This window comes from Argopecten irradians, chromosome 5 (genome assembly GCF_041381155.1).
Source record: "Argopecten irradians isolate NY chromosome 5, Ai_NY, whole genome shotgun sequence".
In the NCBI taxonomy this organism is placed as follows: Eukaryota; Metazoa; Mollusca; class Bivalvia; order Pectinida; family Pectinidae; genus Argopecten; species Argopecten irradians.
In genome coordinates, this window is record NC_091138.1 from 45,210,215 (window position 1) to 45,235,650 (window position 25,436).

The 25,436-nt window shown below is 34.7% G+C and overlaps 1 protein-coding gene across 1 annotated transcript; it reads left to right on the forward strand.

Annotated features, from left to right (window-relative positions):
• The first annotated feature begins 1,689 nt into the window (after window positions 1–1,689).
• Window positions 1,690–24,142, forward strand: LOC138324005 (regulator of MON1-CCZ1 complex-like). Its single transcript, XM_069268980.1, has 22 exons — window positions 1,690–2,143; window positions 4,163–4,239; window positions 4,727–4,811; window positions 5,428–5,490; window positions 6,159–6,245; window positions 6,539–6,610; window positions 7,402–7,470; window positions 8,150–8,250; window positions 8,753–8,839; window positions 9,028–9,133; window positions 9,837–9,948; window positions 13,683–13,733; window positions 13,884–13,937; window positions 14,857–14,915; window positions 15,513–15,686; window positions 16,354–16,458; window positions 17,391–17,468; window positions 17,808–17,912; window positions 18,644–18,712; window positions 19,071–19,141; window positions 19,504–19,658; window positions 20,710–24,142. The coding sequence occupies exons 1-22, from the start codon at window positions 2,033–2,035 to the stop codon at window positions 20,787–20,789; spliced, it is 1,971 nt and encodes a 656-aa protein (XP_069125081.1). The 5' UTR covers window positions 1,690–2,032; the 3' UTR covers window positions 20,790–24,142.
• Window positions 24,143–25,436: the final 1,294 nt, after the last annotated feature.

Consider the following 25,436-nt stretch of genomic DNA (forward strand, 5'->3'; position numbering starts at 1 on the left):
AAAAGTAGATAATGTGAGGCATAAATATATATATTTGCATCTATTTTTTGTAGTAAAAATGTAGTAAGACAAGTCACGTGCTTATATCTCATTCAAGCCATTGGCCGAAATAAAGAAATGTATTATGGGTAACTAGTGATCACGTGATTGTATGTTTACATCCAAATATGGTGATAGTTTGCTTGCCATATTTTCGGAAAAAATTATTTATTTGAAAATATTTAGACTCCAAAATATTATTATATATTGCATGCATATCATTTTGACTTGTACATATGTTCCATTTTACTATAAATAAAGGACTTATGAGTTGTAAAGCTGTCATTTCCACGTTTTATCTATAAATTATATAATGCTAATTGACAAATTCAATCGGTCTAACCGTCTAATCTAGGATCAGCGAAGATCGGCTGCTCCCGGCTGAATTCGTAGAATTCTAAATTAATATATATATATACCTGTTTTATGTTTCAGAATAGATAAATATAGCACAAAGATAATGAGGTCTCCGTCAAAAGGCCAAATTATATAAACTAAATACCAGGTCAGAAAAATCACTATATTTGGAAGTAAACACACAATAATGTGATCACTAGTTAATTACCCGGCCGTAACACTATTCCATATTTTCGACCAATGGTATGAATGAGGTATAAGCACGTGACTTGTTTTACTACGTTTTACTACAAACTACGCGTATTTTGTACCATTATGGGGATCATACCCCATGGATCGTGGTTTCATATCGAACATTTGAAATTGCTGAGCAATATTATCATATCATTGTTTAATTTATTATTTCAAATCAAATATTTAAGCTTAGTCCAACTTAGCTTATTGGGAAGCTAATACTTGTACAAATTTTGTTTCATGTCAAATACCACAACAAAATGGGAATTGTGTAATTTGTGCGACATATACATCAATAAAACAATTAAGAAAACATTAGGAGTTATAAAAGAACTCGTGATGTAATATATGCAAATAACTGCCCGCCCGATTATTGGATTTCAGAAGTGTTTTATATGAAATTACTCAAGGGAGTATGGTCGGCTAGATGTCACTTTAAATAATTTTAGTCGCTATACTATGCCCAAATTTTATGTCATATCTATATAAGCAGTTTACATATGCAAACGAATATTAACCTTTATTTTCATTATTCGGTCAAACACGACAGTAAATAGTACAGCTATATCGAGTACTGAAGCCATTGCAATGCAAAAACGTTCTTTTCTAAAATTCTCGTTGACAAGTATATATATACAAAATGTACATGTAGCCTTGAAACGGAGATACATGTACATGTGTAGAAATCCACATAAATACTGACTAGACAGACTATATTAAAATGGACATGCTGGTTAATAGGCAATGTTTGACAAGCACGTGTAATTTTAAGGAAGATATCACGAATATGTAATGACATATGTAGTAGAAAGTACATTGTACATTTATATTGTACTACTTGTCGAAAGATTTAATCATTGGTTGAGGGGGTTGACAAGGTGGAGTTGTTTCTATTTCATCATTGACGTCATCAACGTGACCAGCTCCTGCACTTTAGTTTAGTCATTTAACACCTTCTTACGTCTGTTTACAAATGTCAAAATTTACTTCTTTATAAACTACAGAACAAAAGAAACCATTGAGAAACGCAAAATGGGAAACTTATGATCTTGAGGGATGCAATGACTTTCACGGGGGTGCAATTATATAAAGGTTCACGTGTACATTGTAGATCAATTGATATAGAGACGGAATGTGCTGGTTCTGATAATGTGTATGAATTTAAAGGAAGAGTTTTTTTGTTTTTTGTTTTGTTTTTTTATTATTTTCTTAGTTTTGACACACACAGGAAGCATTAAACATTCTGACCAAGGACTTATAACTCTCTTAACTCCCTTCCTGTGTATTCACATGGTAAATATCCGAGGAATCCGAACGTTCACTCTTTAGTGTACGAAGGTACGAAAGCTCTATAATAGTTTTTCGAATTTCTCTGGACTTTTCAACTCTCACATAGATAAAGATGGCAGAGGCGGACGATGGCAATTTCTATATTGAACTTCGTAAGAACCCTATTAGATTTGACCCTGTCGATAAAGTAACCAACGTTTTCTACGATGATGCTAACAAACAGGTGAGTGGTGTTTGTATATGAAGCAACATATTCACGCAATTCGCCCGAACTACATCATATATAGGGTGTCGATTTTGACTTACAGTTTTACAATTTCACATGATTTCTCATATCTGTTTCTTGTCAAATAATGTACCGTAGGCTAGTAAAGCCTATATGTCTATCATTTTGAAGGACACTTATCCAAACAGTACGAAAGTTAACATGAAAGTAAACATATGTGTTACAATTTTTAATAGTTGATTTGAGCTATTTGACAACAGCTGAGCAGTACATGGTGAAAGGTGCATGCATATGTAACGTCAATAGACTATTGGATTATTGAATAGGTCAAAATAAAGTGCTAGTACTTGCAGGTGTCCCATGGCCATGCTGCCCATTACCTCAGGGTCACACCTAGTCCGCTAAAACTGACCATAATCGCAGGCTCAAAATTCTGACTGATCGCCTGTTTATGGTCAGCTACCTACTGCTCTTAAAAAGTCGTGGATTGTAGTACAAATCTGGCGACAGCGAATATGAGAATTCTGCATGTTGGTTTGGGGTCAGATATGCCTTTAAAGTTAAAGCAAAACGTTTGGCACTCACTTTAATACATGTCACATCCCAATTCATCACATTAACGATGCTATGTCCCTAGTTATGTTCGAGACGTCCAAGAATCAGTGTTTCGGTAGCCATCTTTGAAGACCAAAAGTTAATTTTAACAGCCAATTAGAATCGTCAAATTTCACCGGAAATCGATCCCAGCTGTCTGATTGGGTGTTAAAATTAACTTTCAGTCTTCAAAGATGGCTACCCAAACATTGATTCTAGGACGTCTCGACCATAACTAGGGACATAGCATCATTTATGTGATGCGTTGGGATGTGACATGTATTAAAGTGAGTGCCAAATGTTTTCTTTTACCTGTCAATACCTTGCTGACCCCAATTAAACCTACAGAAGTCCCATAATCGCTGTCGCCAGATTTGTACTACAATCCCCGGCTTTTTAAGAGCAGTAGGTAGCTGACCATAAACAGGCGATCAGTCAGAATTTTGAGCCTGCGATTATGGTCAGTTTTAGCGGACTAGGTCACACTTGACTTGGTGTAGTGCACAACTAGGTTATCAGTTTACGTGTAGTTTAAAGGTAGACTAGTGCACTACAACTACAAGCTTAAGCATAGTGCTTTAGGAGTGCACAAGGATGTAAAATATTACACTCATGATGAATTGAATTTAATTGAAAGCATCAAGTTTGCCTGAGGTTGGAGTTCTGATGTTCATGTACAATTAAAGTTTGCATGACAATATGTGAAAGGCACTTGGCCTACATGTGTATACGTATAGGCCTACATTTATATCACAATGAGACACTTTTAAAACATTGCGTCCTTGACAGTTAGTAAACTATACACCCAATAAAAAATTGACTTACCATGTCCAGTAGCTCTCATGCATACTTTACATGAATAGGAGTAAAGTTTGACCTGTTCACTGAGATATATATATATATACAATGTTCATTTATTTTACATGCATGAATATACATGTATAGTACAATAAATTAGACAGGCCTAGGGGTTTCATCGTCTTTCAAAAAAGGTGGTGCTATTGGAATTTCAGGGGATACTTTTCAATACTATCCGTATGCTGCTATCTAATGTAATTAGCCAGTTAACTGACAAAAAGTACTTGATACTGCGCTCTTGACATTGAAACTACATTGTACTTCATGTAGTACAGTAGTTAAAAGTGTTTGTGAGGCATGATAATTATATACAAGTTTATGTACTGTTAGCATCAAAAATTAAACTTTTAGTCTGGTGAATATCTTGTGTTAATTATATAATGATGCAGTATTTGCAGCTTTGAATTTTAACAATTAAGACAAAAAAGATCTTGTCTTTAAAGATAGAAAATCGGTACATAACACACTGTATGTTTTGAATAATGAAGTAATTTTTGCTAATGCCATTAACAAAAATTTTTGAGTTTGTTTGAAAAAATAAATGTTCTGTATTTTTTTTTTTAGGTGTTTGCTGTGCGGTCAGGCGGAGCCATGGGGGTGGTGGTCAAAGGTCCTGGTGAAAAAGATTCTGTAACTTTCAGGTACAATTTTACATTGTAGTTACAAAACTCATTATAAAGTGTCTGTGATTTCACCATGCATGCATGTGCTATCAAGTTTTAAAATGTCTGACATAGTTTTTACAACCCTTCAAAAGTATCAAAATGGATTTCCACTTTCAACTACTCAACAGCTTGCTAGTTAATAGTTCTAAAGTGTTGAGTTACAGTAGGTTTGTGTTTTTTCTAAGCACTCCCATTTTCTTTCTTCTCCGAAACCTTGCACAATTAATTAATAAATCAAGTATAAATGAGTCTTAAAAATGGTCTCTATCTGTTCATCAACATATAACTAAATAAAAAAGCAAGTTGCGTGTCAATTTACTTCTGGTACAATAATAGTATACATTAAAACATAAAAACATTGGTTAGCCAACTATGCAAGGAGCAGTGATAATTAGGTATACAAATGTTGTTTTTAGTCAAACAATCACTGTAATTACTAATTGCATGTTTACCATTTTTTCAGAGTTGAAAGCAGAGGAGATGTAATTTCTGTCAAATTTTCACCAGACAAACGAGTTCTAGGCATACAAAGATCGACAAAGTCTGTGGTAAATAAACACATTATAAGATATGACTTATTTGCAACTAGATCAATATTGAATTTTGTTTTATATTGCATAATGTATTGTAGGTTTATATTATAATTCAGAATAATTTATAACTACTGTCAGAATGAATACTTACAAATAAAATGTTTATTTATCTATTATATTATTATTCATTGTCATTTCCATCAGCATCTATATATATATATATTGTTCAGTTGGCGACATCTTAAAATCATATGTAGCCCATTTGAATTGTACATCGTAATATGAATGCCTTCTAGCTTCACACTAGGGTGAATTTCCATTTAGTTCAGTCAGTAGAATGTTGAACCAGCAGGTCTGGCATGGTAGTGAGTTTGAGCCTGCCTGGTGACACAGTACTCTTGCCCTTGTTTTATATAGACATGTATATATATATATACTTAAACTTTTAAAAGACGTTGTGCATCAGTAGATATTAAGAATAAAAAATATCAAGACAGCATTCCTTTTCGCTAACATTTTCAGGCCTATCAGGCCATCTTCAGGCGATTGTTTATTTACTTTAGCTTAGATACAAGATGACGTCATAGTAATAGTATATATATATATAAGTTTTTGCGTATTTTATTTGCAGGAATTCATCAATTTCATGTCTGATATGACTGCAGATCAATTGGAATACTCACAGACTTGTAAGGTATATCGTCATTACATAGTAAATGATATTGGTTTGATCCTTTATCAAATTTCAATAGCATTAACTCTTAAATAAGGAATTCCTTTACTCATTCACCCCTGAAAATTCATAATGAACTCTTCTAGCCTTTGAATTAGAAGGGTTCCAATGTTTCATCAGGGGTAATTTAGTTAAAATGTTTGATATCTTTTACTTAATGTGTGTATGGGTACTATTAATAAGCAATATACAAATCTGTCATTTATTAGGTAGTAGGTACACAAACTAGTTAATATTGCTGTTGAGGTATTTATTTTTGTGTCGCCTGCAACACAAGGGCGACACTTAGGTATCACTAAGTCGGTGTCGGTGTCGGCGTTGTCGATGTCGGCGTCCGGAAAGCGGTTTCTGTGTGATAACTTAAGTATTTATTGTCCGATTTCCACCAAATTTAGTATATAGCTTTACATCAATGAGATCTCGATTGAGTGTGATAATGGTCAAAATCCGTTTATATTTGCAAGAGTTACAGGACTTCAAATTGCCAAAACAGATAAATCCATTCATTGAATATTCGCCCTGAAAACACATTTATATTCCCCTAAATCAAGGATTAGAATAGTCCATTATGAAATTTCAGAGGTGAATGAATGAATAATTAATACAAAGATCACTTGATTTCATTTCAGGGTAAGTCAACCAACATTGTGGGGTTCGTTTGGACTGGAGTGAATGAGATCGTGTTTGTAACGGACCATGGGATAGAGTTTTATCAGGTGAGTATTGTGGCTATCGAGTCGTATGATATACACATCAAATATAATTTTTTACAGGGGTTTCGAGATCCCAAAACAACATTGGTAAAGTTACACAGATGAGATGAAAAGTATATAAAATTGAAGATTTGGCCAGCATCATTTTTAATAATAACATTCTTGGAAATTTCACCTTAATTTATAAACTCATTGCTGGTCAACTCTATTAAAAAGATGTACTAGTGTAAGGTTCTAACAAATATCTTAATCTTGCTGGTCACATATCTCAGTAATGATATTTTTTCCAATGACAGGTCACTCCTGAGAAGAGAATGCTCAAGTGTGCTAAGACCATCAATCTCAGTGTGGCCTGGTTTGTTTGGCAGGTAAGTGCATCATTGTAAGGGAGATAACTAGAAATCATTGTAAGGGAAATAACTGATAATCATGGAATGGGGAGATAATCATTGTAAGGGAGATAATTATTGTAAGGGAGATAATCATTTAAGGGAGATAATCATTTAAGGGAGATAACTGATGATCATTGTAAGGGAGATAATCACTTTAAGGGAGATAACTGATAAACATTGTTAGAGGAGATAATCATTGTAAGGGAGAAAATTATTGTTAGGGAGATAACTATTGTTAGGGAGATAACTGATATTCATTTTAAGGGTAGATAATCATTGTTAGGGAGATAATTATTGTAAGGGAGATAATTGATAATCATTGTAACGGGAGATAATCATTATAAGGAGATAATTATTGTAAGGGAGATAATGATTGTAAGAGAGATAACTAATAACAATTGTAAGGGAGATAACTAATAACAACGGTAAGGGAGATAACTAATTATTATTATAAGCGAGATAACTCTGTTTGATGATCAGTTGATGCAATATATGTTGATAAACTTCAGAATTTGATCATCTTTAGCCTTTTGAATGAGTCCAATTGAATTTCGATATAATACTAGAGACTATCTTTAACTCACTTAAACATCTGCCTTTATGATACCTTTATATTTAAAACTCTTTTGAAATTTTCTTGGTACATTTATGTCATTGTTTGGATATTGAATTTGTCTCAGTGGATTTTTTTTTAAATAAATGCAATGTTTGATATGTTTAAATAAAATTAATTATTCTTAAAATTAAAAGAATCAATATCTTTACAGGTCGAGAGTTCAATATTGCTGTTGGCTTCAGGAACACTAGGGAACACATTAAATCCATTTCTGTTCCGAGTAAGTATGAAATACTGATTCACTACATGCTGTCATAATTATGTGTTATTTAACTTTGACACCAGAATTAGTTTCTTGTTTCCATAACTTATTTTGTATTGGAATTTCAAAGAATAATGAAAGTAATTTCAATAACATTTCTATGATGTTCTGATTTTATCTCATTTATTCATTTCAATCAAAGATCCAAGCCCTGATTTCTTGAAAAAAACCTAAGTCAAAAACTGACTGAAGTCATTTTTTCACATAAGTTATAAGGAGAAAAACATTTTGACTTAAGTCTGCACTTTTGTTTTGAGAAATCGGCACCAGGTATACAAATGTTATGTGCTAGTAAGATTGAAGCCTTTATAAGTCTTCTAACATAGGGTGAAAGCTCTAAAACAAAATATATTACTTTCAGTGTGTCATTATGTTGTTGAAGAGTGTTTGACATGCATTTATAATTACTATATTTAATATGATGAGGAATTTATTTGAAAAAAAAAAATACATGGAAAAAAAATGCAAACAAAATGTTCATAAAGCTACAGTGAATATTTTGTGAGGGAAATTCACATCATTTTCTCTGAAAAGTATGATGGTACGCTTGTAGACATCACAATCAATACCTACCCGCAAGGGGAGGTAACTCTGCAATTATGCAAGTACAGTATATGTAATACATATATTACTTCAGGGGACAATGACAAAATTACCCAAGTTTGAGGTTGATCTACCATCAGTACAGAAGCAAGCTAAGACTCCTTTACTGGAGCGTGACGTCATCATGGCTATTATGTGAGTATTATCTGGACACAGGTCAAGTAAAGATTAAAACAACACTAGTTTTTTTCCAAAGAAATTTTTTTTAAAAGTACCTTTAGTTCAATTATCAGATTTGTTGATAAATTTAACAAAAGCCTTTCTTGAAGAAAAAGCAGTGAGAATGAGAAAATGGCTATTGTTTGTTGTTATATTGTATTTGTAATAAATCATATTGAATTAGATATCATAAACAAAATAAAACTTTAGATAAAAATAAAATAGAGTTACCTCCCTTTTGTTTATTTTCTATGACAGTTTTGTGCTGGTAAGCAGGTTCAAATTCACATAATAATGCCAGTAGATTTTGTTCAATATTTTGTTCATTTTGCTTTTAGTTTCTTAATTCGACTTTAGACCACAGTTTTATTAATTGCTGTGCCTGCTTTGACATTGTGATATGCTAGTTACGTGTAGTTTTAGAATTTGGTAATAGATAAAAATTAAAATTAATTATAAATGTATTCTCCATTTTAAGCTATGGCCAGCTATACATAGTTATCCTAAGACATCAGCCTCGTCCTGGTTCTGTTGGGGCGGAGATTGTACTGTACCAGATCATCAGGTAAGAATCGTAAATACTCCATATTGGCTCTCACACTCTCTAATATTGTGATATGACTTTCTTGGAACAAATGGACAAACATGCACTGTTGAAATCTCGAACCAAATTGTTTACTCTAAATATTTCTGAAAATATATCTCAACAAAAGGATCATCTTTGAGTTGCTTCAATTATAAATACATTTTTAGGGATGGGCCGGCCAGGAAGACCAATGTATTGAAGTTGGACATGAGTGGACGTTTTGCCATCAATATCGTAGACAACCTAATTCTAGTGCATCATCAGGCCTCTAGAGTAAGTACTACTAATATCCAGTGCAACATTTGATAGTTTGCTTTGTGTTATAACTGTATACTTGCTTTTAATTGTGGAGAATTTAATTATCCCCCGCCCAACGAAGTTGGCGGGGGATATACAAATGGGTTCCGTCCGTCTGTTCATCTGTCCGTCCGTCTGTCTGTCCGTACGAATGGTTTCCGGAGCATAACTCTAAAACCGGTAGAGATATTTCCACGAAGCTTCATACACACATTGGTCTTATGGTCTAGTTGTATTTCTTTCGTGTTATGACTGTAGAGTTGTTTTTAGTTACGGAAAATTTAATTTTGCTATTCTGTTTTTACATATTACAGGGTTTGCTCCCCTGTGGGTAGATATCCATTGTGACGTCATAATACTGTGGGCGCAATTCACAACGTTTTCTCCAAAAGAATGACATTATGCTCACAAACACATGATGTCACAATCAATACCTACCTGTAGCCTTACAGGGCAGATAACTCTGTGATATGCAAAATCAGAATACCAGTATATTGGTTGTCAAATTAATTTCTGAGAACTTAAGAACCCGATTTAAAAAAGGAAAGAATATCAACAGAACAAGTAATTTGCTTATTATTGTTAGAAATTAACAAATATGCTTATTCTTCCCCGTGAATTGTATAAACAAAATTGGCCAATCAAAAGTCAGATTTGATTTACTGTGTTTCATTTTCAGACATCCGTTATATTTGATATCCAGCTCGAGGGTGAAACTGATGGCTTTGTAACGTTTCACTATCCAGTTGTCTCCCCCTTACCAATTAAACCTTTCACACTTTTTCTACCATGTAAGTAATTTGAATATTAATTATGACATCAATTCTTTTAAATTAATAAATTTTATAAAAGTAATAATAAATACAATTAAAGAAGTAAATTTTCAATGTTACAATGTCTCCAAATTTTCCACCTTCTGAGTTTTTGTCAAAGACAGCTAGGCTACAAGATGTGTACATTTGTAAGTCACTTTGAAGTTTACTTTTAAAAATTAATTACTTAATAATACCGTATTTGACCTAAAAAGGGCGCCTACTGTAATAAGGGCGCCCCTGCCAATATTTCTTAAAAATAAATATAATAAAAGCTATTGATGATTGTAAAAACAATGCCTCAGCTACTACCGTTGATTATCTAGGGCTAAATAAAGTGTTAAGTTATGACCACATTGTCTTGTTTCCATTTGCACCGATAATTCAATGGCGACTGACTGAGAGCATGGCTTCTACTGTTACGAGAGATGTATACCCTTGACACCTCCTAGTATAATGGGACGGCCACAACCAGTGACTTTGGCCGGGTCAATCTAGTTTACTTGTATTTTTTAGGGGAGAGAGACTTGAGGAGTGTGTGTGTATGACACACAAACATGTCACTCAGCCACCTGTGATCATGAGTGACTGGCTTGCTGAGCTGTGAATGAATTATAATAATGGCTAGTTAGCTTAAGCGATCTATATACATCATCAACAGTGCGTCTGTAAATACTTAAAAACAAAGATTTTATTCTTCAAATTGCATCAACACTCACTTGAGTAAAGTATAATTATGTCTTTCTTTAGATATTTTAATGATCTTCATATTTCTAGAAAAATTGCGCATGAAAATCCTGAAGCATATCTAGCAAGGCTCCTAACGTAGGGACCGTCTGGTGTGGGCCGTCTGCAAAAACTCAAGTGTGCAAATAGTCAAAACACCTGTGGGGTTTATATGATGCCTAAACTGACATATATTTAGGATTTTCAATAAGTGATGTGCAATTTTATTACTGCAGAACTAACAAGCTACAAGGTTCGTGACATTTTTAGACGTACTGTTAAATACATTATAAGTAGCCATCAGCTTGAATCTGGTTCCGTGGTCCGTCGTCCCGTCCGTCCTTCCGTCCGTCCGTCCGTCCGTCCTTCCGTCCGTCCGTCCGTCCGTCCGTCCGTTAACAATTCTTGTTACCGCTATTTCTCTAAAAGTACAGAAGGGATCTGTCTCAAATTTCATATGTAGGTTCCCCTAGGACCCTAGTTGTGCATATTGTATTTTGGGACTGATCGGTCAACAAGATGGCCGCCAGGCAGCCATCTTGGATTTTGATAGTTAAAGTTTGTTACCGCTATTTCTCAGAAAGTACTGAAGGGATCTTTCTCAAATTTCATATGTAGGTTCCCCTAGGACCCTAGTTGTGCATATTGCATTTTGGGACTGATCGGTCAACAAGATGGCCGACCAGCCGCCATCTTGGATTTTGATAGTTAAAGTTTGTTACGGCTAATTCTCAGAAAGTACTTAAGGGATCTTTCTCAAATTTCATATGTAGGTTCCCCTAGGACCCTAGTAGTGCATATTGCATTTTGGGACTGATCGGTCAACAAGATGGCCGCCAGGTAGCCATCTTGGATTTTGATAGTTAAAGTTTGTTACCGCTATTTCTCAGAAAGCACTGAAGGGATCTTTCTCAAATTTCATATGTAGGTTCCCCTAGGACCATAGTTGTGCATATTGCATTTTGGGACTGATCGGTCAACAAGATGGCCGACCAGCCGCCATCTTGGATTTTGATAGTTAAAGTTTGTTACGGCTAATTCTCAGAAAGTACTGAAGGGATCTTTCTCAAATTTCATATGTAGGTTCCCCTAGGACCCTAGTAGTGCATATTGCATTTTGGGACTGATCGGTCAACAAGATGGCCGCCAGGTAGCCATCTTGGATTTTGATAGTTAAAGTTTGTTACCGCTATTTCTCAGAAAGCACTGAAGGGATCTTTCTCAAATTTCATATGTAGGTTCCCCTAGGACCCTAGTTTTGCATATTGTATTTTGGGACTGATCGGTCAACAAGATGGCCGCCAGGCAGCCATCTTGGATTTTGATAGTTAAAGTTTGTTACCGCTATTTCTCATAAAGTATTGAAGGGATCTTTCTCAAATTTCGTATGTAGGTTCCCGTAGGACCCTAGTTATGCATATTGCATTTTGGGACTGATCGGTCAACAAGATGGCCGACCAGCCGCCATCTTGGATTTTGATAGTTAAAGTTTGTTACCGCTAATTCTCAGAAAGTACTGAAGGGATCTTTCTCAAATTTCATATGTAGGTTCCCCTAGGACCCCAGTTGTGCATATTGCATTTTGGGACTGATCGGTCAACAAGATGGCCGACCGGTGGCCATCTTGGATTTTGATAGTTAAAGTTTGTTACCGCTATTTCTCAGAAAGTATTGAAGGGATTGTTCTCAAATTTCATATGTAGGTTCCTCTAGGACCCTAGTTCTGCATATTACATTTTGGGACTGATCGGTCAACAAGATGGCCGACAAGCAGCCATCTTGGATTTTGATAGTTAAAGTTTGTTACGGCTATTTCTCAGAAAGTATTGAAGGGATTGTTCTCAAATTTCATATGTAGGTTCCCCTAGGACCCTAGTAGTAGTGCATATTGCATTTTGGGACTGATCAGTCAACAAGATGGCCGCCAGGTAGCCATCTTGGATTTTGATAGTTAAAGTTTGTTACCGCTATTTCTCAAAAAGCACTAAAGGGATCTTTCTCAAATTTCATATGTAGGTTCCCCTAGGACCCCAGTTGTGCATATTGCATTTTGGGACTGATCGGTCAACAAGATGGCCGCCAGGTAGCCATCTTGGATTTTGATAGTTAAAGTTTGTTACCGCTATTTCTCAGAAAGTACTGAAGGGATCTTTCTCAAATTTCATATGTAGGTTCCCCTAGGACCCCAGTTGTGCATATTGCATTTTGGGACTGATCGGTCAACAAGATGGCCGACCGGTGGCCATCTTGGATTTTGATAGTTAAAGTTTGTTACCGCTATTTCTCAGAAAGTATTGAAGGGATTGTTCTCAAATATCATATGTAGGTTCCTCTAGGACCCTAGTTCTGCCTATTGCATTTTGCGACCACCATCTTGGATTTTGATAGTTTAAAGTTTGAAAAGCAGAAAAAAGAATTGTAATTTTGAAAAGCAGAGAAAAGATCCCTCTTTTCATTTGTCAGACATAGATCAATCTTTGGTGGGCGCCAAGATCCCTCTGGGATCTCTTGTTATGATGAAATAAAACTTGTATGTTATAATTAGCCATCAGCTTGAATCTGGTACCGTAGTGAGTGTAGTTGAGCAACATCAACATCGCTCTGATTAAAACCTTCAGCTGACACGTTTTGTTTAGACAACAGGGTCCACATGCTAGAAAACATCAAAGGAATTTCGCGGGGAAACTCTCTATAGTCTGTTTCAAAGTTTGTGGCAGTTCTCTTTGAAATGACGACTCTAGCTGCAAGCTTTTGGTCTATAGTCTGTTTCAGATAACTTTAGAAATAATGAACTTAATAAGGGCGCCCCCATCGCCAGTTACCCGCGCCCTGCGCCCTCTTTAGGTCAAACACGGTATACTCATTTGGTAGTATTTCTAATTAGAATTATCTTAATTTACTAATGACTTTACATTTGTATCATGTATTTTTGTATTGTTATGGATTTTATATAAATTATGCTTTTTAATTTGAACTTTTGTTTTCAGCTCTCAATTTACAAACAGGAGCAAACAGAATGGAGTACACCTGTGAATTATGTATCCTTTTTAGACCCAAGAATTTTTACAAAAAGGTTGTCTTAAAGGAAAGGACCTGTAATAAAGACATCATTTAATATTAATATCAAAACTTTTACCACTTGATGAATTTTGTCAAAATATACTTTGATTTCTTAACTACACCTCCAGATTCTCCAAACTGGATCGTCTTTCAACCAAACATTATAATAGACGCAAAATTAGGTGAGTTGTGAATAACCTATTAGTAACAGCAGATACATATAATGAACTTTGAACTTTACTAAAAATGTCTTGAAAAACCCTTGAAAAACCCTTCAATTTTGTCACCAGATGTTTTTATGAACCCTGAGAATTATTGTAATTTCTAAAAGAGCATTCCTGCATTAGAAAAAGTTTCTGTGTGATGGAATGTATCCTTTTTTGCAAAAAGTGGAAACTGTCATAATAATGGTTGTTTTGAATTAATGAAGTCAGGGTTTTTGCCAGCTATTTTGGGAAAAGGACCCTAAGCAAAAATTGGGAAAATATCCGTGTTTTAAAAAAAAAAATTAATACTGATTTTATTTTCAATTTTGAAAAGTTCTGGAAAATAAAAATATATATGATCTTTGCGAAATGCCGTCAAGATATTAATATTATTATTGTAGCTTTTCACATCATTTGGGGGTTTTAAATTAATTTTACCACAATTGGGAAAAAGTTGACTAAATTTGGAAAATACAGTGCAATTTTTGAATTGGGAATGGGTCCTTTCACCGGATCCTACAAAGGCCTGGCAAAAACCCTGGAAGTCATAAATTCACATCAAGATGTGTTGAAAAAAATATCATTACAGCTTTATTGCTAAATAATGTATTATAATTCTGGACTCTTTATGCATATTATGTAACAAAAAGTTGTTTCAGCAGACATTTACCTCTCAATATTGAGATCAAACCCTGTCAACTGTTTCCTCTGCGTTCAGCCTCAGAAAACAGTTCATATGTATTGTAGAGTTGATCCCAACACCAGGAGGAAATAGTTTTGACTGTTGACTGATATAGTATGAAACAACTGTGTACTGTTACATGTAGAAAATTATTGTAATTACTATGAGCTATTTTTATAAGGTACTTTTAAATTAACTTGTGATGTTCTCCAGGGTGTCTGTGGTATGTCAAGCTACTGTTAGGACCACTAGTGGGGATGATACCAGACAAGGTAAGTCACAATATAGGTCAAAATGTAGGTCACAAGGTAGGCCACAATATAGGTCACAATGTAGGTCATAATGTAGGTTGTAATGTAGGTCACAATATACTCCACAATATACGTCATAATGTAGGTCACAATATAGGTCACAGTATAGGTCGTGCTTTATAGAATTTGCCTCTGTCCAGTTGGCATTCATATGGGCTATGAATGCCAACTGAAAGATGTTCAATGCTTAAATAAACGTAGATCTCAAGGAATGTCATAATATACATCTGACTTTGAGAATGATAACTGACAAGGATGGTCACAATTTGATATGCGATATTGCGTATTTGGCAGTTACTTAAAAATCGCTAGTTTATGTAATTAATCCCAATGATTTTTTTCTTTGTAGAATCACTTGAGTTTCAATAACGAAATTAAATTACCTAGCTTGAACAAATGGTTAGGCATGAAAACGTGAATTAAATTGGTTTACTGTAGAAAATGTTATATTTTGCCATTGAAAAAAAAAGAGAAGATTTCATAGACATGATCTTTTTGACACCTCTTAAATCATCTCTAAATGTCTCTTGTGTAATATTTAATTTCTGTTGGTGGTAGTGTCGACTGATCAAGTACCTGCTACAGCGGACAGACAGTAAAGGAGAAATCCTCAGTGTGTGTCGGAATATGATGGTGCCCGGTAAACAGGCCAACCTCCGTACTATCGCCTCCGTTCTAGACATGCTCAACAAAGTTTATCACACCCATCTAGAGTCCGAGATCAACCAACTGGTGGGTATTGTCTGGTTTGGTGAGAATGTTCCAGAGTCAATATGAAACTCCTATACAAATTTTATGTATTATTGTTGAAAATCTGGATGATTCTTACATTTTCATTTCTATACTACGAAGGAAAATAGGTAAATATATGCATTATCGGAAACCCACATTTGATGACACTGTAGTTTGGTACACTTATCATGTAGTGACCGGAGTGTAAACTTTAGTGCAATCAAACATTGGGAATCTAATAATCATATATCGATATTGTGGCAATTTCATCAAAATGATAAGAAAGCTAAGTACATATAATATATTATCATGATATGAACAATAATTATGTAATGTTTCATGAATTTTTAGAAAGAGAAACTTTTATATTAAGCAATGCAAGAAGACTCTAAAATCTGAATTTCAAAAAGCTACACAATTATGGATGATTCTTGACTTACCGTATTCGACCCAATAAAGCGCCCTGGGCGCTTAAAAATTGACAAAAATGAAAAGGTGCTATTAAATAAGTCAAAATTATTGCAAATTTATACCGTTTTATGTAGTTTGGTCCTTATTTATGCCTGGGCAATTGAAATTGAGGCCTCAAAAAGGGGGAGGGGTGCTTATAGAGACATCGGGCTTATTGGGTCGAATACGGTAATATCATTGTATTATCTTACGATAGGCAACAGACACACAAAATCGCCCATCAGAGCCACGACAGCGTCAAGTGATAATAGACCAATCAGATGCCTACACTCATATCTTTTCAATCTTTGAGGACAGCAAGGTAAGGCTGATTTTACCTGGAGTTTAGGTCACATAGTATGTTATTTTTCACAGAAAATGAGAAATCATCATTAAGATGTTCCAATTAACATTATAATCTTCATATTTTGAATTGAACATTTATAACATTAATGTTTAGCATCATTCGTTGAATGATATGAAGTAATTGATATTTGATGGACAGGATACGAAGTGTCAAATTGAATTGTTATTGACAGGATATGAAGTGATTGCATTTTCATTGACAGGATATTAAATGATATAGATTTTCGTTGACAGGATATGGAGTGATTGAATGTTTATTTACTATACATAGGATATGAAGACAAGTGATTAAATTTTCATTAATATGTCGGATATTAAGTGACTGATTTTTTTTTTAACTGTATATGAAGTGGTTTAATTTTTATTAACAAGATATGAAGTGATTGACAGGATATGAAGTGATTGAATTGTTATTGACAGGATATGAAGTGATTCAATTGTGATTGACAGGATATGAAGTGATTCAATGGTGATTGACAGGATATGAAGTGATTCAATGGTGATTGAATTATTATTGACAGGATATGAAGTGATTCAATTGTTATTGACAGGATATGAAGTGATTCAATGGTGATTGACAGGATTATGAAGTGATTCAATGGTGATTGAATTGTTATTGACAGGATATGAAGTGATTCAATGGTGATTGAATTATTATTGACAGGATATGAAGTGATTCAATGGTGATTGAATTATTATTGACAGGATATGAAGTGATTCAATGGTGATTAATTATTATTGACAGGATATGAAGTGATTCAATGGTGATTGAATTATTATTGACAGGATATGAAGTGATTCAATTGTAATTGACAGGACATGAAGTGATTCAATTGTGTTTGAATTGTTATTGACAGGATATGAAGTGATTCAATTTTTTATTAACAGGATATGAAGTACAAGTTTATTGTGGCTGTCCTCATAGAATATATCCGATCACTGAATCAGTACGGAATACCAGTCCAGGTATTTTTATATACAAATTATTATTTAGTGGAATATTTTGATACACACCATCCCGTTATAAAAACTTTATCACTGATTAATTTTGAAACTCAACAATCCATCAATAGAAATTGCTCTTTTATTTATGGCAAAAAAATTAATGGCTTTCTCTTGAAAAGTTTTAATTTAAAAATTAATTCATGTACTTGAGCTTGTAACTGAGCTTTGAATCTCACACAGTTGGAAAGTTTTAATTTAAAGATTAATTTATGTATTTGAGGTTGTAACCAAACATTCATTTCATACAGTTGCCCTTTGTGTATATTTAATCTATAGATGTGCGTTAAAATTCCATTTCAGCATTACCTATACGAGCTGATCATCAATACTCTAGTCCACAATAATTGCTGTTACCAGCTCCATCAGTTTCTCCAGTATCATGTGCTCAGCGATTCCAAACCTCTGGTAAATATATACATAATTTGCTATCAGAGTTACTTCCCTTCAATTTAATTGAGTATACAAATTACATCATTTTGATTATCTTTTCATCAAATTTTATTTAAAACGAGCAAATTCGTGGAATTTATGTCCCTCGCTATCGTTAATCAAAGGGCTATAACTCAGCAAATTAGGGTCCAATTAAAGTCCAAATCAAACTTAGCTAAGGCCCTGAGACATTTAACCATGTTACAGATTTTGAAAAAAATCTGGTAATATTTGCAAGATTTAATAATGGAAACACCCAAAAAATGCAGTTTTTTGTAAATCAAGAGCCATAACTCTGCCAAATAGGGTCCGATGAAAACGCTGAGCGAACTTATTCCAGCCCTTGGCACATCTAAACATGTGACCAAGTTACAAAAAAATCTGTCAAGATTTGTAGCAGTTACTGCATGGAAACCAAGTGCTACTGACAGACGGACAGACAGATGGACGGACAGACAGACGGACAAACCCAAATTAATATCCCCCGTTTCGGTGAAAGCAGGGAATAAAAAAAGAATAGAAGAAAAAAGATCGAACAGCAGACATTGCCTGTATTAGTTCTCTTCAAGTTATATCTCTACTTTTATTCCATAGTTGTTGACCACACGTAAGGCAGTGCTGTCTTTCTTTTACAACAATAAAATAAATCTATTATGTTTGGCAGAATCCAAATCACATAACAAACACATGATGTTTCTATTCCACAGGCTTGTCTGATGCTTTCACTAGAAAGTGCCTACCCACCCGCCCACCAACTTGCTCTGGATATGCTCAAGGTAAGGGGAGATAACTCAAGCAGTTGTGTGTAGAAGATCAGTTAATTTTATGAAGATAAATTGATATTTGACAAGAGGGTTTTGTTTAATAGTATGATAGTGTTGCTCTGGCATTGTGATGTCTAACTTACCACTGTTAGAAAAAAAATTGATACAGTTAATTTTGTCATATCTGTAGCTAGCAGTTGAAAATTTAGATTATCCAACTATTCATATTAAATGAACGTGATTGTTTCATTTGATTTGACTGTGTCTTGTAATTATAGTTTCAGGTTATTTAAGGTGTTTACTTGTATATAATTATTGTTTTCTCATTGGTTGGATTTTTTCCCGTGATTTTTTGTTCTTTATATTACAGCGTCTTTCTACAGCGAACGAGGAAATAATTGAAGTTCTTTTATCCAAACAACAGTTACTTCCTGCCCTACGGTAAAATCTCAAAAATCTAAGTTTTAATTCAACGTAAAATTTGTTTAATACAAAATCACTGAAAAATAAATATGTATGATCTTATTTCAATGCTAGCAGTATATCAATTTAAAAATGTTACTGTTGATCTTCATTATCCAAAACTTGTATGACTTGAAATACAGTTAATTTGATTCATAAGTATTTTATTGGACCCAACTAAAACTTTTATGACATATGTATATTGAACTCAACTTAATACTCAGATAACACAAAGTGACTTATTCATCCTAAAGTCACATTTAGACTCTTCTAAATCAAAGACTTGACCAGTCCATTATGAAGTTTCAGGGGTGATTGAAGTTTGACTTGTATCTTTGTAGGTTTATACGCAGTGTGGGGATCACAGACACCGTATCAGCCAGAAAATTCCTCGAGGCTGCCAAGTCTACGGAGGATAACATGTTGTTCTATACCGTCTTCAAATTTTTTGAACAGAGAAACATACGACTTAGAAATCATCCGAAATTTCCACAAGGTAAAAAGCTTTACTCTATAACACTATCTTAAGATAAGACCCCTAGGCCGCTTTCATCCAAGCTATCAAAAGTGATTTGTAAAAGTTGTATAACTTGTTTCGCAATGGATGTAAAATCAATAAAGTTTATTATCTTAAAATTCTTTCAATCTAATTAAAGTTAGACTTGCTCCACTTAGATGCTCTACGATATACTCCAATTTAAGATCTTAAAACTCCCCGTTTGGGGTCACTCGCAAAAATATAATTTTTAGATATTTAAGGTGTAGGCAGGTAATACTGCCTCATCTTGCCTGTATGGATTTCAGCTGTGGAAATATGAAACATAAAAATGTACAGTATGACACTGCAAACCTGAAGAAATCTGATTACAGTACAGTATAACTTGTCTAAACCGAACCCTGTATAAACAGGAAACTTGTCTATACCGATTAATTTGTATGGTCCTGGCAAATTTCTTAATAAACTATAGTGCCCGAAACCTGCATAATCCGGAATTTGTCTACTCTGAAAACCGGAACTGTCTAGGTAATGTTAACTATACCTTTCTTTGTAAAATTGACTTGGACAAACCGGCAGCAATGTTTTCACAACAAGGGACTGATTATGAGGCGCCTAAGGGGGATTTACCTGTAACGGTATATTAAGGGCCAGATAGTGACAACTTTTCACTTTTCATTCAACGGTTTTGTTACATGAACATTGTATTTGTGAATACTTTTCACTGTCAATTTTAACACAAAAACATACACATAACTTCTAAGAGTTCATTTGAATGTAGCACACCGAGAGAAATGGATCGTACTTGTACACCTCAGAAACCAAGAAAACGAAGGATGGAATTCTGTGTTCTACCATATACATATGTGAGAATAAATGTTTGTGCTGTAATAAAAAAATTCTTCTGATGATTCCGATGTCAACATATTGTGATAAGGTTCTATCCTCTATAAACCGGACACCTGTATAAACCGAACAAATAGACTGGTCCCGTTCACATCCGGTTTAGACAAGTTATACTGTAATACATTTTTAATATTGTGTTTTACAGGTGAACATTGTGAACAGTACACACGACACTTTGAGGGACTTTTTGGGATTGACGCTCTGGCACAAACGTCTCCAGCGTAGCCATGGCAACAGATGTGACGATACAACTTTTAAAGTGCTGTGATAGTAACATTAGTTATTTGTATATTATAATTCTGTATTTATATGGATTTCTAAGTGGTCTAAAGCATGATGACCTAGGGGATGGACATTGGTCAGATGACATCTGTATATGGGTATTCTTTCCTAATGTCAGATTTCACTTACACGGGTAAGGAAATAACTTTAATTCTAAATATCTCTATCTCTCTAGGACCAAATTTAGATGCAAGAAATGAATAAGTGTCTTGAATTTGAGAGTGTGGTAAGGACTGCATGGGGGAGGTCAACTGCTATATAAATGTTTCACGTTGCATTTGTGTGCACTCTTTCCTAGTTAAGCCTTCAGATAGCTAACATCACTGAAATTGGACAATACCTTATCAGGTTCTTGGCTAATCCAAATTTAAATTGTACATGTGCTGCTCTCATTGCTTGCAGATAGGCGGATATGTTTTCAAGCTATTCACTTATGGAAATACGATGGCTGAGGCACACAGTCACAGCGATAGTACCGCAATATAGCAGCCATATTGCTGTAATACATATATTTTGTATGCAAATGAGTTTTGCTGTGCACAGTTGCCTCACCAATTGATCGTGAATGACCTAGTCAGGGCTTTTGCAGTAAACACATTTATGGTAGGGGGGAAGGCACTTTGAAATTGGGAGACCACTGATAGAAGCGATTTCCAATTTTGTTGACCCCTTCACATATGAATTTTTTTGTGAACGAGACCATGGCATAGAAGCGATTTAATTTTCTATTTCACTTCATTTCTCTTTGGATTTACATATTTTGATTTCTAGCATCACCGAAGAGTCCTTTTTTTTGACAGCATCAAATGAAAAATAAATGTAGTGTTGGGACATATGATTGTAGGAAAGCTAAACATTTAAGTATTTGTGACATAAATTGACCATGAAATTTCATTAAACAAATTAAACCTTATTAAATCCAATGACATCATCTCACGACATAAATTATACCTAATAAATCCAATGGAAGAAGTTTCCATCACCTATGTCATCCGTACACCAGAACCTCTTGCATCAATGTTTGAATTGAAAGTCAACTGATTTTCATTTTACCTATGTCAGCAAAGTATTATGAGAGTACCTATAATTCTGTGTTATACTGCAGCAATATAGCCGCAATATTGCCGCGTTTGTGTAAGATGCTTCTAGTGCAAATGGCGGCCCTATTCCTGCACAAAGGTTTTGAAAGAAACTTTTCTTACACGAAACTCGAATATTGTCGCAATAGAGCTGCAACAAAGTACTAGTGCGGCAATAGTCTCAAAACGGTGCGGCTAGCCGCACTAACCTGCTCAATTGCTGCAGTAACTTGCGACTCGTAGATCAGTGTGCTTCAATGTTGTTTTATGTAAAGAATGTCAACTATTTTAAAATCTTTTAGCAAAGGATCATGGGAGTACCCATTAGTGCACTGTATCTGTTATACTACGGCAATATTGCCACAATATTGCGCGACATCCCATAGATTTCCTGAGTAAGATTTGTCTAGTACATTTTGTGGCACTGTTTCCGCACAAAGGTTGTGAAAGAAACAAAATACGCACAAAAGCTGCAATATTGCGGCAATATAAACTGCAACAAAATACATCTTGAAACTTAATCTCATCGAACCCCTGAAACCCCTCCAAATTTATGCAGGATCCTGATAAAGTTACTCGCTCGCCATGAAGTAACACTAAATGTGATTTTAGATAAGGAGAGTATGCCAATATTAGTTATATAGTCAGTTACTGACCCCCTATAAAGGCATAGAGGGTCAGTAAGGTTTATAGGGGGCGAGGGCGTATATTGCACCATAATAAAATTTACTGACCCCCTATAAAGTGATAGGGGGTCACCACGTGACGGCTCTCCGCCAATCATTCGGGGACATTTCTGTCCGAGGTGCGCCAATATTTTATAACTACTAATTTGTACTTTTCGCGAAATATCAATTTTCGTGAAATTAATTAATTAATAATTGTAAAAAAATATGTATATGTATATATATGAATTGATGAATTCACGAATGTATTGAAAACAACCATGACGCAAATTATTGTTTATTCGAAATTGAAGTGGTTGAGTTACATGCTTCGACAGCTGTGTTATTCGGGTTAAAACAAGCGATATGTAGATTTATTACCTCCAAATCGCTTCCATTTTATACTAAAAAACGTTGTCTAAAATTTCAAAGTGCAATACAAACAATAGATGTTGCCATTCTTATTGGTACGTGTACAATCTCAAACACTTACGATTCATTGCAACCCTTGTCAGGTATTAATGATTTTTTTGAAACTCTATCACAATCGTTGTTTGTTCTTATTATATATTATGAATATATCAAATTGGTATGTTCATTGAATACTGTAAAATAAATTATTTCGAGTACTACGAGTGCTGTTTAAGTTCGCGGAAATAAATCGTCGCGAAAACGTTTTAAATGCAAGTACACCATTATATTATATATAAAAAGGGTAAGATTATTCTACTATTTCGATATGGAGATAAAAATGGTAATTTGAAGTACCCCTGTAAAAGCTGATAGATCACTCTGACCCACGAATAAGGACAAACCTTAAACCTCTGAACCGCGAAAATAAATTGCGGCGAAAAATTAGTTTGTTTGCAGTATGTAAATGAACTGTGTTACTTCCTAATTCATATCAACGCGATATTGAAGTGCTTGAAGAACACAATTGAATACGACGGAAGTGTTATTTTAATTAAAATCAACATTTGATATTTCTCGAGCTTTGTTGAAATGAAGATAACACTAGTTTCCTGTTAATTTTACGTACAATAGAAACTATAAATATTTTGTTCAAGTACATGTATTTTACTGTCAGTAAATATTGGATATTTTACCCAGGTCTTGTGACGTGTAAGAAACATCAACCAATGTACAACTTGGCAATGAGGAAGTTACACTTTTTAAGTATTTCAGTATCAAAACTGAAACCTCGGTATGTGTGACGCCTCTGTACCATATATATTACGGCACGAACAATACGTATATGTTTTACTCTTATGAAATCGACATTTCAATTCGTATCCAATTTCAAAACTTCAAATAGAGCAACATAACTATTAATGTCATTGGTCTCATGCCAGACAGTACACTTACGATATTGAGATTTTTTATTTTATATATATAAACAAAAATCCAGTCTGATGTACAGCAAAATTAAATTTATAAAAAATGAATAGTAGTCATGCCTGTGACTTATTTCCCGGGAATAGGATCCCCGACTTTTAATGTGCAATATCTGATTCAATAGAGACTGCCATGCTATATTAAAACATTCATTGATTTCTTGTCTTTGTTGTTTCATGGAGAACTGATCTATTAGACATGTTACATTATAGATACCAGTTATACTGACACATAGTGCACTATCTGTTGCAGAGCTCGGTACTTTATATAGGGCCGTGCGGTGTCACTGTAGTGTGTTGCATGCTTGATATACGTGAATGGTAAGGTTTGATCCGATATATATGTGAGTCATCAAATTTCGTGTCTAATGATAGAAAGAGACTGAAGTACTCTAAAGTTTGCCTTGTTTGCAGCTGGATTCTGCTGTGCATCTGCCGTATATTTTGTTTGTTTGTTTGTTTGTTTGCTTAATTAACGTCCTATTAACAGCTATGGTCATATAAGGACGGCCTACCATGTATGCGGTGTGTTGCGTGTATGTTGTGCGTGTGGGAGACTGCGGTATACTCGTGTTGTGTCCTCTTGTATAGTGGAACCGTTGCCGTTTTTATAGTGCTATATCACTGAAGCATGCCGCCGAAGACACCAAGCAACACACCCCACCCGGTCACATTATACTGACAACGGACGAACCAGTCGTCTCATACTCTCTGTATGCTGAGCGCTAAGCGGGAGCAGAAACTACCCCTTTTATAGACTTTGGTGTGTCTCGGCCAGGGGACAGAACCCAGAGCCTTCCTCACAGGGGCGAACGCTCAAGTCAAGACCAAAGGTGAGGTGGTGCCAAGGGAGGCATTAGGAAAGATAAAGTCAGTTAGGAAGAAGAGAAAAGATAAGATCCTAAATTTAGTCGCCTTTTACGATCATGCAATATGGGCAGCATGTATATAACTCCGTGGTTTTTCACGAGCATTTCGACTTTTACCGCAAGGCAAATTTGCACATCTTAAAATGAATATATTTGTTTGCAATGCAACACGCTCTAACCAAACCTATATTGCAGTACTTTTCTTTAAAAAATGTATCGAGTACAGATTCACAGATTACTACTAACAGTATACACTATAATTCTTATATTTCAAAAAAGCGCCGTTCGTAAACTTCATTCAAACGCTAAAGCTCGTGTCTTTTCAAAATTTAAAAATTAGCAAACTCGAGTTTGATAAACATGATCAACAGCAGACAATTGTTGGGGAACCTCTATTTATCAGTTCGAAAACTAAATGCTTTTGGAAAAAAAACTGGATGTTCGAGTTTTTCCAGTTCGACTTAGCAATGTTCAAATTTAAGTAACGTTTTTCTTAAAAAGTGCACAATAATCAATAGCTGCCTAATACAGTTAATAGCTAGATACATCAGTAAACATCCCACAATGACGATGATACTGATAG